This window comes from Haliotis rufescens, unplaced genomic scaffold, assembly GCF_023055435.1.
Source record: "Haliotis rufescens isolate VD_foot unplaced genomic scaffold, xgHalRufe1.0.p SCAF_130, whole genome shotgun sequence".
Classification (NCBI taxonomy): Eukaryota; Metazoa; Mollusca; class Gastropoda; order Lepetellida; family Haliotidae; genus Haliotis; species Haliotis rufescens.
Window position 1 is genome coordinate 84,238 of NW_025963814.1, and position 13,654 is coordinate 97,891.

Below are 13,654 nucleotides of genomic sequence, written 5' to 3' on the forward strand. Positions count from 1 at the left end.
TTGTTGCTGTCAAGAGGGCATCATTACCTAGCCTTACTTCCTGTAAGCATACATACCTTTACCTACAAGTTGGTACGACTGTTGTTGAACCGTCTGGAATTTGACCTTTGTAGCACATGCTCCAAGTTCATACATATCTTCGATTTCATCTCCCTCTTCTTCAACTGTCATGTCACCAAACAAACATTCGTCAACACTCTCTTCATCAACATCTTTATTTCCTGAATCCTCCACAGTACTTCCTGATCCGTCAGTGGTTCCAGGCGGGTTGTCCTCATCATTGCTTTTCCTCCTGCACTTTGCTGGTGTACATTCTTCACTGTCTGTGTCACTTTGACCTTTCTTCATCTCGGCCATATTCAACAACTTCAGCCACTCTAATCTCTATCTTTGAAGATTCTTCACTACTTCCTGTCTTTCATGAGGGTCTTCAATCTAAGTTGGCACCAAACTCGTCATCATCATCCTACAACAAAACCGCCTAATGTGTACAACGTCTGTCAACAGGACGGTCCTACATTTTCCGCCACAGCACTGTAGCTCACCTGGATAAGGAGTCAAGTCAATGTTACCTTTCAGTATGGTCGAAGTAAGGTCAATCAGTGTAAAAAAAGAGCACATATCTTGAACCCCACTTACGACACATTTACCAGATTTCATTACATTTTGATAATGACCATAAATAGCCTCCGTGGTGTTTAAAAGATTCCACAGAAGCAGATGGAGGCGCCATTGGACGCCATAGACACAACATATAAAAGCACACTTGAATTTCAGAAAAGCATATGAAGCAATATATTAAGGCTTACACATCGTTGTACCCCTTGTGACTGTAGGATTCAGTTTATAAACATGTCATCATTATATTTCGTGAGGTGCTGTTTCAGAAATACATTTTATGTTTACATGTCATATTAATCAAGGTGAAACAAGGTTTACTGTCAAAACAAACTCCCGGCAAAGAACAAGGGTCTACATGTCAAAACTTCACCAGTTGATTATAAAATAAGCATTAATCGTTACTTGATTTAAAGGTTCATTAATGTTATGTAAGTTCCTGTATGCAAATGTTGGAGGAGTACCGGAAACTTTGATGCAACAATGTCCTCACACTGAAACATGAAAGTTGGGCCATTCATCTGTTTCATTTTGGATGAGTCTACAGATTTAGAAAAAGATATATCATGAACTGTTCCAATTTCATTAAGAATATATCCCAAAACGTTCAATATTATTTTCATTTGCGTATTTATCCTCCATGGATGTGCTGTCATCTAAACCATATTGGTCACCTATCAGTTATCGCCACTCTTCCCTTGTTCTTTCCACTGTTTTGATTCCCGATCGTCGCGTTATAACAGAATACAAATTTCTCGTCGACCAACTGTACGAGTTATAGCCATCGTCTTAACAACACGTGTCATGTGACCACCTGCACCGCCTCAGTTATACCAAATTCTTTTTCTATTTTATCAGGCGTCACACTCAATTTTTGTAGTCAATATAAATAATAACACATGTTTTTATCAATTTATCGGGAGACCGGAAAATAGAGGAACCGCGCTCACAACAGTTTATCATAAACCATCAGCCCTACAGTCCGGCATGTAACTGATGCACCCTGACACCCTGCTGTTAACCTCCCTGTGCCGCTGCAGATGCGCAATAGATGTGCAGACATTCACAACTGGTCATTCTCGTAACCACGTGAACAATATGACATAATATCCTGGGTTAATTCCCTTAGCTGTGATTTCTCCGACTGCGACCAGAGACAATCCAATAAAAGAAAGACAGATTGCAATGATTTTTATCTGATCTCTCCTTAGTACAAGTCAGTTGACTGCTAAGTTTACAAATCAATACAAATAACTGCACAGCAATTACAATGACAGTTTGCAATAGAGTAGTAGAACAATATTCAATATCAGTATCAAATGCAAATATGATGGAGGTGATAATAATGTACACCTATCCGCAACAGTGGTCAAGCTTCCGAGATAGGCTCAGGCTGAACACAAGGGTGAAAAGTGATGTTCATATGGAAACTGGTCTTGATGTAATGTCAGATAATGTGTGATATAACTAGCTTCCAGCACATTCCACACAGTGCTTGACAAGTCCAGTGTCACTAGAACATTACATAATATTCTACATGTTTCGATAACGCTTGAAATCCATCCTATTTCGGAATTTTACAGATAATTCGAGCATCTAAATATAATAACTTCAACACCACTACTTAGAATACATAATATTACATTCCTGACAACTAAACATTGGCCAAATGCAAAGCAATGACCTTCTACTGAATCTCAACAAAAACAATGTAATACAGTTACAATCATTGTCTAACAATCGGCTACATTGCTTTATAACACTCACAGGGGTCCTTTTTGTTGTTTTGTTGTTTGAAAACGAGCAAACATAAAACGAGATGCGATCACGGGCGCGTCGGGGAGTTGGCAGTGTTGCGGTTGTAGGATGTCTATATAATTATGTAAAACAATACGTAAGGCTTGCATTGACCCGGTTGTTCTTATTTCAGAATAAGTGCGTTTGCTTTCAAACAAAAGTTTGATGATATAAGCCTACACGCGCCGGGTGATCGATGTGACCACTGGAGCAGAAACTCCTCTCGCGGAATAAGCCAAGTACACCCGAGTAAGTTCAGGGCTTATCGACTATTGTTTACAAAACAATGCTTCAGAACAGTCCAAGTACTGGACCTTTATATATATAATTTGCTGTTATTCGTCATTCTGTAATAAACAAGAATACTGAAACTAGTTTCGTTTCGTTTCGTTTTAGTTCAGTCATCTACGCCGAGTTGGAGTCTTATGTCAGAATACACACTGTCCCATTCGTTCTCAAATTCAACAAGACATTGAAGAGTGATACAATGAGGTATACAAACAAGCATAACACCGTGGACACTTACTTACTGTGTTGTATGATGGAGAAATGTGTGGACGAAACCAGAGTCAAGACCCTCTGCAAGGAAGCTGGAAAAACCCGTGCTAAATATAACTGTTTATAAGCTCCTCACAGTCGTGTAGGATAGCAGAAGCAAGCTCCACCCACAGGAGTCTGTATCTAAAAAAAGACGCCCTCATGCATATTCATGACCATCTCCACACGCGAGCTCGGGCTCGCGTGTGGAGATGGTCATGAATATGCATTAGGGCGTCTATTTTTAGATACAGACTCCTGTGCTCCACCGCAGCGCTAGCATGCCTCGCTAAGTAACACCAGCGCCACCCGACGGCAAGGCAAAAACTGGTTCTCCAGGTGATACGCGACGCAAGCTCAGGCAGATAGGCTTATACTTTTGCCAATGCAAAGTACGAGTCTTTTTCCAGTCGTGGGACGTAGCTCAGTGTTGCTTAACATGAAGCGGTGAGAAATGAATACAAATCCGTGTAACGAATAGGGGTACCAGCTCTATTAGCTTTCTATTAGCACCAGATATAAAACGGGCCTTTCCTCTCATGTAGGAAAGCGCACGTTAACTATCCAACAGTAAGTAAGTTATGCATACTTGTTTTGGTCTCATAACATGTCATAGTGTCCATTCTGTAGACACCAGAATAGTGTGTATGCACTACACCGTGTAGGTTTAGGACTGTCATTATCGTTGTACATGTATCTTCATAAATCCTTCAGTTTCAAGGGGTTTTTTCAGGCATGAGATCTTGGAAAGATATGGTGTTAACTGACCATTTCGGAAATGGGTTATGATATTTAAAAAAAAGATCCAATGACAAAAATTCGAATATTTTATAAAATATCTTAACAGTTTTTCGATTTTGTACATTTGTGCTTCGTGAAGTGGTTGTGTATTAGTCAAAGTTGGCAAGCCAGTACTCATGGTATTGAGCCTTATTCATTATCAAATAATATTTGTTTTTATATAACTGGTATGAGGCTTTTCAAAATACGTTCAGTCTGTAACATTCAAAGTTTGTTTAGATAAATTAACATATAAGAGTTTTAATAATATTTGTCTATGTACATCATGAGGGAATGTACTGTGGGTGTTTTGCTAAATATATGAATAACTGCTACGCCCGATAAAAAACATACCGACAAGAATCCGATGTTTTAACCTTTGGCATGGTCAGTTAAACCCCGAGGGAGGTGATGCAGCGATTTCAGCGTCCGTCCGTTCTCAAAGGGGACAATTTTCTCTAGGCTATTTAAATCAGAGAAATGATATTGTACAGACTTAGATTACGGGTCATGAACTCAAATGTGTTCGAGAATTGTGCCCTCCATTTTACCCTTTTTCATATTTTAGTTTATAAAATCGTGAATATGCATCTCGAACCACTTAAAGGGCGGATTATTCTACTCCTTCACTCCATCTCTGAGAAATGTGTAAAGAAGTAACAGTTAAGGCAGATTCGTGATATGTGAACAAGCAAGACACATTCGTACAAACACGCTATTTCCCTCTTAGGCCATAGGGTCGAGGTCAGATCAGTGCCTCTTACATCCTGGTTCAGGCAGATGGATTGCATTTAATCCTGTCTCTCCCATCACAGTAACCCGTACACCCGTCTCTACCATCACTGTTACCCGTACTCCCGTCTCTACAATCACTGTTACCCGTACTCCCGTCTTCACCATCACAGTAACCCGTACTCCCGTCTCTCCCATCACTGTAACCCGTACTCCCGTCTCTACCATCACTGTAACCCGTACTCCCGTCTCTCCCATCACTGTAACCCGTACTCCCGTCTCTCCCATCACTGTAACCCGTACTCCCGTCTCTACCATCACTGTAACCCGTACTCCCGTCTCTCCCATCACTGTAACCCGTACTCCCGTCTTCACCATCACTGTAACCCGTATTCCCGTCTCCACCATCACAGTAACCCGTACTCCCGTCTCTACCATCACAGTAACCCGTACTCTCGTCTCTACCATGACTGTTACCCGTACTCCCGTCTCCACCATCACTGTTACCCGTACTCCCGACTCTACCATCACTGTAACCCGTACTCCCGTCTCTACCATCACAGTAACCCGTACTCTCGTCTCTACCATCACTGTTACCCGTACTCCCGTCTCTACCATCACTGTTACCCGTACTCCCGACTCTACCATCACTGTAACCGTACTCCCGTCTCTACCATCACAGTAACCCGTACTCTCGTCTCTCCCATCACAGTAACCCGTACTCCCGTCTCTACCATCACTGTTACCCGTACTTCCCTCTCTACCATCACTGTTACCCGTACTCCCGTCTCTACCATCACTGTAGCCCTTACTCCCGTCTCTTACTGCCATACTTTTCGACCCCTGAATATCCGAGTGGAGAATACGTCTTCAGCAACCCATGCGTGTCGTAAGAGGCGACTAAGGAGATGGGAAGGTCAGACTAGCTGACATGCATGTTGACACATGTGATTCGAAGCTCATGATGTCAATCATTTGATTTTCTTGTCCAGACTCGATTAGTTACAGACCACCGTCATATATCTGGAATAAGTGCGGCGTTAAAAAACAAACAAAAACATACGTTGCACTATTCCTTCCCATGTAGCTGGTCCTTTCCATCCTTAATTATAATGGACAGGTAATTATGTAAAAACAGGTACCAGAGAATTAGCCTGCCCTATAACATTATGAAGATCATTATCCCATTGATCTGATATTTTGTGTTTCCCATCGAATGCTGGTATTTTCACAAGAATTCCACCTTTTAGGACTGTGCCTCTAGTTTTGGGATCAAAATGCCGTTTCTGTTTGGTTCTAGCATGTCTGGATAAAGCTGATGCCAAGTTATACGCATCATTCAGTTTCTTTCTCATGGATTCAACTTAGGAGGTCAGCTTTTGTCCAGCATCTCTTTCCCAACAATACTCCAAATCAACAGGCTGCTGCTGTTGCCTTCCACAGAGTAGGGGAAAGGAGACTCCTTCGTCGACTCATGGCGAGTTCTGTTGTAAGCATGAACCAGAGGAGAAAAATCAGGTTTCCAATCTGCTTTCTTATCTGGTTCAAGTGTACCCAACATGTCTAAAGTCTAAATTGTGATGAACCATTCCACATCCCATTTCCTTAGGGATGATAGACGGTGGTTCCAAGCAAATAGCATAATTCCTTTATCAATCTCCCATAAAAATGTGCTACCTCGTCAGAATGGATTCGCTCAGGAATACAATCGTGAACACTGAAATGAAACCTTGCCTGAAGCTTTACAGAATTGGTGCCACTTGAATGTTATCTTGACTCTGTTACTCTTTCCAATCCCTTGTCTATGCCCATGCATGCCAGAATGTCCCAGACGTGGCGGCGGACCAACATCTTCACAAACTGTTTGGTAATCTGGATATAACGTGTGCATCTGCATAGGGCACACCTGATCTGTATTTAAGATCAAAGTTGTATGTTGCCAATGAGGTCAGCCAACGATGTCTGGTAGCATCTAATCGGGCTGATGTCAAAGCATAAGTCAAGGGTTTGTTGTTAGTCATGACTGTAAACTGGTGTCAATATAGATAGTCAAGGCTTATGTCTGTAACGGACCATTTCAGGGCGAGAAATTCGAACTAATAGGCTGGATAGTTTTGTTTTACTTTATTCAGACTCCGACTGGCAAAGGATATCACTTTTAGACTTCCATTTAGCCGTTGTTTTAGAACTGCTCCTAAACCATTTCTACAAGCATCAGTGTGCAATTCAAAAGGTTCAGAACAGTCTGGATACCCCCAAACTGGTGATGATGTGAGAACCAATTTCAGCTTATCAAGAGCAAAGCTTTGATCAGGACCCCATTGCAACTTTGTCACCTTTCTACCAGAACTTTCTCTCTTGCTTTCTTTCACCGAGCTGTTGGTGATAAGAGATTAGTAAGGGGCTTAGCAATGCCAGCAAACTTTGGAACAAATTCTTGGTAATAACCGAGACAACTCTTCAGTTCATCACTGTCCTTTGGAGCAGGCCAGTTAAGTATCTTTTCAACTTTGTCTGGATCAACCGGTTTTTCTTCTGAAAAATAATATGACCAACATATTTCACCTCATCCTGGAGTCGACTACATTTCTTGGGAACAAGTTTCAATTCACTTTCCCTCGAACATTGGAAAACGAGTCTAAGTCGTGATGAGTGTTCCTCCATGCAAAGTCTATCAGATCATCTAAATATATCATACGGATTTAAAAATGGAGATCACTACAAATCTGTTCAATTTCCATTTGGTACGTAGCAGGAACATAAACTAAATCAAATGTGAGCCTGTTAAATTCATAGAACCCTGAAGGTCCTGCTGTGAAATCTGTGAAACGTTTATGACTTTCATCAACTCCAATCTGATGATATCCAGATTTCATTTCAAGGATACTGTTGACCTGAGACCCTACTACACAATCAAGGATTTCCTCCACTCTCAGGAGCGCATAAGATTCTCGAACTGTCTGACGATACAAAGATAATAATACACACAAACTGTATGGGGAGAGTCTCTTTTGCGAACTAAAACCATGTTCGAAGCCCTAAGGCTAAATGACGCCCGAATCACACCAGAAGCTTACAGTTGATTTGTTCTTTGACCTCATCATCAAGTCCCGATGGTATACGCCTATGTCTCTGCCTACATGGATGGTGATGAAGGTGGTGATGGTGATGGTGATGAAGGTGGTGATGGTGATGGTGATGGTGATGGTGATGGTGATGGTGATGATGTTGATGGTGATGGTGGTGATGGTGATGGTGATGGTGGTGGTGATGGTGATGAAGGTGGTGATGGTGATGGTGATGGTGATGGTGATGGTGATGGTGGTGGTGATGGTGATGGTGATGGTGATGAAGGTGGTGATGGTGATGGTGGTGGTGATGGTGATGATGATGGTGATGGTGGTGGTGGTGGTGATCGTGATGGTGGTGGTGGTGGTGATGGTGATGAAGGTGGTGATGGTGATGGTGATGATGGTGGTGATGGTGATGGTGGTGGTGATGGTGATGGTGGTGGTGATGGTGAAGGTGATGGTGATGGTGGTGGTGGTGGTGGTGGTGGTGATGGTGATGGTGATGGTGATGGTGGTGATGGTGATGGTGATGGTGATGGTGATGGTGATGGTGATGGTGGTGGTGATGGTGATGATGGTGGTGATGGTGATGGTGATGGTGATGGTGGTGGTGGTGGTGGTGATGGTGATGGTGATGGTGATGGTGATGGTGGTGGTGATGGTGATGGTGATGAAGATGGTGATGGTGATGGTGATGGTGATGGTGGTGATGGTGATGGTGATGGTGGTGGTGGTGGTGGTGGTGATGGTGATGGTGATGGTGATGGTGGTGGTGATGGTGATGGTGATGGTGATGAAGGTGGTGATGGTGATGGTGATGAAGGTGGTGATGGTGATGGTGGTGGTGATGGTGAGGAACCGTTGATGCAGTATCACCAGAGGAAAAGACATCAGCATGCTCAGCAAACACCTTTTCAATTTTAGCCTGATGCTCCTCAGTTGCATCTGAGCTGTTAATTGTTGACTTATCAAACGGGGTGGTAAATTGGCGTTTCCTTGCCCGAGAGATACTCGGAATTCTCACTTGTAGACAAAGGATTTATTTTTTCAATCTTAACAGGATGTATTTCACACACAATTGTCTGTGGTGGTACAATAAATGTCTGGCAAGACATGTTTCATAGGAGCACAGGCACATTCTTAGTTTAACCAAATTGTATGTAAGCAAAAAGGGGTTAATTTCAACGCCAGAAGGAATTCCTGAGACCTTAGTTGGTTGCAGTAGTACACAAACGTTGTGATGTGGCAATGGATTGCAAAGTACACTTTATTGTAAACTAACTTCACTGTACAAGATCACAATGTTGACCGTGTCACAACTCTTAACCCGAGCCAATTTCCCTGATTGGCATACCAAATCCTTTTCATGCAGTGCCATACTGCGAAATGAAATATAACAAGGTGTTTCCAATGAAACAGCCTGCAAAAACTGTAGAAGCCTCAACCAACTACAACACACTCACCCTCATACCCGTGTCATACACCGGCACCTCCATTAGTGTAGCACTGACCACCAGAGTAGAAGCACCCACCCACTACTACACACTCACCCTCATACCCGTGTCATACACCGGCATCGCCATTAGTGTAGCACTGACCACAAGAGTAGAAGCACCAACCCACTACTACACACGCACCCTCATACCCGTGTCATACACCCGCATCGCCATAAGTGTAGCACTGACCACAAGAGTAGAAGCACCAACCCACTACTACACACTCACCCTCATACCCGTGTCATACACAGGCACCTCCATAAGTGTAGGAGCGACCACCAGAGTAGAAGCACCCGCCCACTACTTCACACGCACCCTCATACCCGTGTCATACACCGGCACCGTCATAAGTGTAGCACTTACCACCAGAGTAAAAACACCCACCCACTACTACACACGCACCCTCATACCCATGTCATACACCGGCATCGCCATAAGTGTAGAACTCACCACAAGAGTAGAAGCACCCACCCACTACTACACACTCACCCTCATACCCGTGTCACACACCGGCAGTGCCATAAGTGTAGCACCGACCACCAGAGTAGAAGCACCCACCCACTACAACACACTCACCCTCATACCCGTGTCACACACCGGCATCGCCATTAGTGTAGCACTGACTACAAGAGTAGAAGCACCAACCCACTACTACACACTCACCCTCAAACCCATGTAATACACTGCCATTAGTGTAGCACTCACCACCAGAGTAGAAGCACCAACCCACGTCTACACACTCACCCTCATACCCGTGTCATACACCGGCACCGCCATTAGCGTAGCACTCACCACCAGAATAGAAGCACCAACCCACTTCTACACACTCACCCTCATACCCGTGTCATACACCGGCATCGCCATTAGTGTAGCACTGACAACAAGAGTAGAAGCACCAACCCACTACTACACACTCACCCTCATACCCGTCTCATACACCGGCACCTCCATTAGTGTAGCACTCACCACCAGAATAGAAGCACCAACCCACTACAACACACTCACCCTCATATCCGTGTCATACACCGGCACCTCCATCAGTGTAGCACTGACCACAAGAGTAGAAGCACCAACCCACGTCTACACACTCACCCTCATACCCGTGTCATACATCGGCACCGCCATAAATGTAGCACTCACCACCAGAATAGAAGCACCAACCCACTACTACACACTCACCCTCATACCCGTGTCATACACCGGCACCTCCATTAGTGTAGCATTGACAACAAGCGTAGAAGCACCAACCCACTACTACACACGCACCCTCATACCCGTGTCATACACCGGCATCGCCATAAGTGTGGCACTGACCACCAGAGTAGAAGCACCCACCCACTACTACACACTCACCCTCATACCCGTGTCATACACCGACATCGCCATAAGTGTAGCACTGACCACCAGAGTAGAAGCACCAACCCACTACTACACACGCACCCTCATACCCGTGTCATACACCGGCATCGCCATAAGTGTAGCACTGACCACCAGAATAGAAGCACCAACCCACTACTACACACTCACCCTCATACCCGTGTCATACAATGGCATCGCCATAAGTGTAGCACTGACCACCAGAATAGAAGCACCAACCCTCTACTACACACTCACCCTCATACCCGTGTCATACACCGGCACCGCCATTAGTGTAGCACTGACCACAAGAGTAGAAGCACCCACCCACTAGTACACACTCACCCTCATACCCGTGTCATACACCGGCATCGCCATAAGTGTAGCACTGACCACAAGAGTAGAAGCACCCACCCACTAGTACACACTCACCCTCATACCCGCGTCATACACCGGCATCGCCATCAGTGTAGCACTGACCACAAGAGTAGAAGCACCCACCCACTAGTACACACTCACCCTCATACCCGTGTCATACACCGGCATCGCCATCAGTGTAGCACTGACCACAAGAGTAGAAGCACCAACCCACTAGTACACACTCACCCTCATACCCGTGTCATACACCGGCATCGCCATCAGTGTAGCACTGACCACAAGAGTAGAAGCACCCACCCACTAGTACACACTCACCCTCATACCCGTGTCATACACCGGCATCGCCATCAGTGTAGCACTCACCACCAGGGTAGAATGCTTCGGTCTGGTGACACACAACCTGGCAGCCTGGTCAGTCATTTAAAGCAGACAAACAACTGATAGAAGTCTTTCATTCAGGGACACATGGGGGGACGTTGCCATGAATGAGTGAGTGATTGTGTTCACGCGTGCAGTGAGTGAAGTGTAATCAGTGTTACTGGTGTCAGTAGGTATTGCCCAAATCAGTGAATGATAGCATGAGCAACACCATCCGTATCACATACAACCCCAAGGGAGGGAGTGAGCACGATTTTTCCGTATTTCGGCTTAATCTGACATCGGCTGAACATTTTCAAGTCAAACCCGGGTCATGACCAAACCCAGGACCAAATACCTTACTCACCATGCAATAAAGAAACCATGTTGCTCAATTTGTAATATTATCATATTTATTCATCAAATAGTATACACCCAAGCGGAACTACAACAGATGAAAATAGATAAAGATTTGTGTATTTTGTGTGAGAATGAACCTGAAAATAGGAAACATGTCTGTAAACAGTGATTATAACTTCATGAAAAACCTCGTTCTGGCTGCTTAACTATAAAATTAATATATATATCAAGTATTTAAAGCAGTAGTTAAACCGAGAAGCATTTCTAAGAATTACTTTGAATGTTACACAAGTAGAAAGTTATGTGACCAGAAAAAAACAGCTGTTTTGCAAACTTCGAGAGAAAATGGACACTACAATTTCTTCAAATATCAGACATGATTTAACTTGTACCATGACATTCCGTCCAACATGTTCTTGAAACGTGAACGTCATTGTATATCACTGATTTATGCTGTATACTGAGATGAATGAAAAAATTACACATAAAAATGTGTTTAAGTTTTCGCATGGATTTTAGGAACTTGATTTAACTTGCACCAGATGCATGTTGAATGATAAAACCAAGTTGCGCGAAACAAAACCACGTTGCACCCTCGTCCCATGAATTTACAAAATAGGCCGGTCTGCTGCCAATATCACAGTGTGTGTGTGTGTGTGTGCGTGCGTGCGTGCGTGCGTGCGTGCGTGCGTGCGTGCGTGCGTGCGTGCGTGCGTGTGTGTGTGTGTGTTGAAGGTTGCAACTACACTACATTCACACTATATTCTGTATATTACATCAGGGAGTCTATAGAAGCTAGACAAACATGTTGAAGGTTGCAACTACACTGCACTACATTCACAATATATTCTGTACATTACACCAGGGAGTCTATAGAAGCTAGACGAACATGTTGAAGGTTGCAACTACACTACATTCACACTATATTCTGTACATTACACCAGGGAGTCTATAGAAGCTAGACGAACATGTTGAAGGTTGCAACTACACTACATTCACACAATAGTCTGGTTGAAGGTTGCAACTACACTACATTCACACTATAGTCTGTACATTACACCAGGGAGTCTATAGAAGCTAGACGAACATGTTGAAGGTTGCAACGACACAACATTCACACTATATTCTGTACATTACACCAGGATGTCTATAGAAGCTAGACGAACATGTTGAAGGTTGCAACTACACTACATTCACACTATATTCTGTACATTACACCCGGGAGTCTATAGAAGCTGGACGAACATGTTGAAGGTTGCAACGACACTACATTCACACTATATTCTGTACATTACACCAGGGAGTCTGTAGAAGCTAGACGAACATGTTGAAGGTTGCAACTACACTACATTAACACTATATTCTGTACATTACACCAGGATGTCTATAGAAGCTAGACGAACATGTTGAAGGTTGCAACTACACTACATTCACACTATATTCTGTACATTACACCCGGGAGTCTATAGAAGCTGGACGAACATGTTGAAGGTTGCAACGACACTACATTCACACTATATTCTGTACATTACACCAGGGAGTCTATAGAAGCTAGACGAACATGTTGCAGGTTGCAACTATAGTATGTACATTACACCAGGGAGTCTATAGAAGCTAGACGAACATGTTGAAGGTTGCAATTACACTACATTCACACTATAGTCTGTACATTACACCCGGGAGTCTATAGAAGCTAGCTGAACATGTTGAAGGTTGCAACTACACAACATTCACACTATATTCTGTACATTACACCAGGATGTCTATAGAAGCTAGACGAACATGTTGAAGGTTGCAACTACACTACATTCACACTATATTCTGTACATTACACCAGGGAGTCTATAGAAGCTAGACGAACATGTTGAAGGTTGCAACTACACTACATTCACACAATAGTCTGGTTGAAGGTTGCAACTACACTACATTCACACTATAGTCTGTACATTACACCAGGGAGTCTATAGAAGCTAGACGAACATGTTGAAGGTTGCAACGACACAACATTCACACTATATTCTGTACATTACACCAGGATGTCTATAGAAGCTAGACGAACATGTTGAAGGTTGCAACTACACTACATTCACACTATATTCTGTACATTACACCAGGATGTCTATAGAAGCTAGACGAACATGTTGAAGGTTGCAACTACACTACATTCACACT

General features: G+C 43.5%; 1 protein-coding gene across 1 annotated transcript in view; it reads right to left on the reverse strand.

The window, feature by feature from the left end:
* The window catches only part of LOC124121660, a 94,638-nt gene that overhangs the window by 70,488 nt on the left and 10,496 nt on the right, over window positions 1-13,654 (reverse strand). The window contains exon 2 of the mRNA XM_048394869.1: window positions 57-466. Coding sequence (XP_048250826.1) covers window positions 57-357 — 301 coding nt within the window. The 5' untranslated portion in view covers window positions 358-466. The remainder of the gene's footprint in view (window positions 1-56; window positions 467-13,654) is intronic.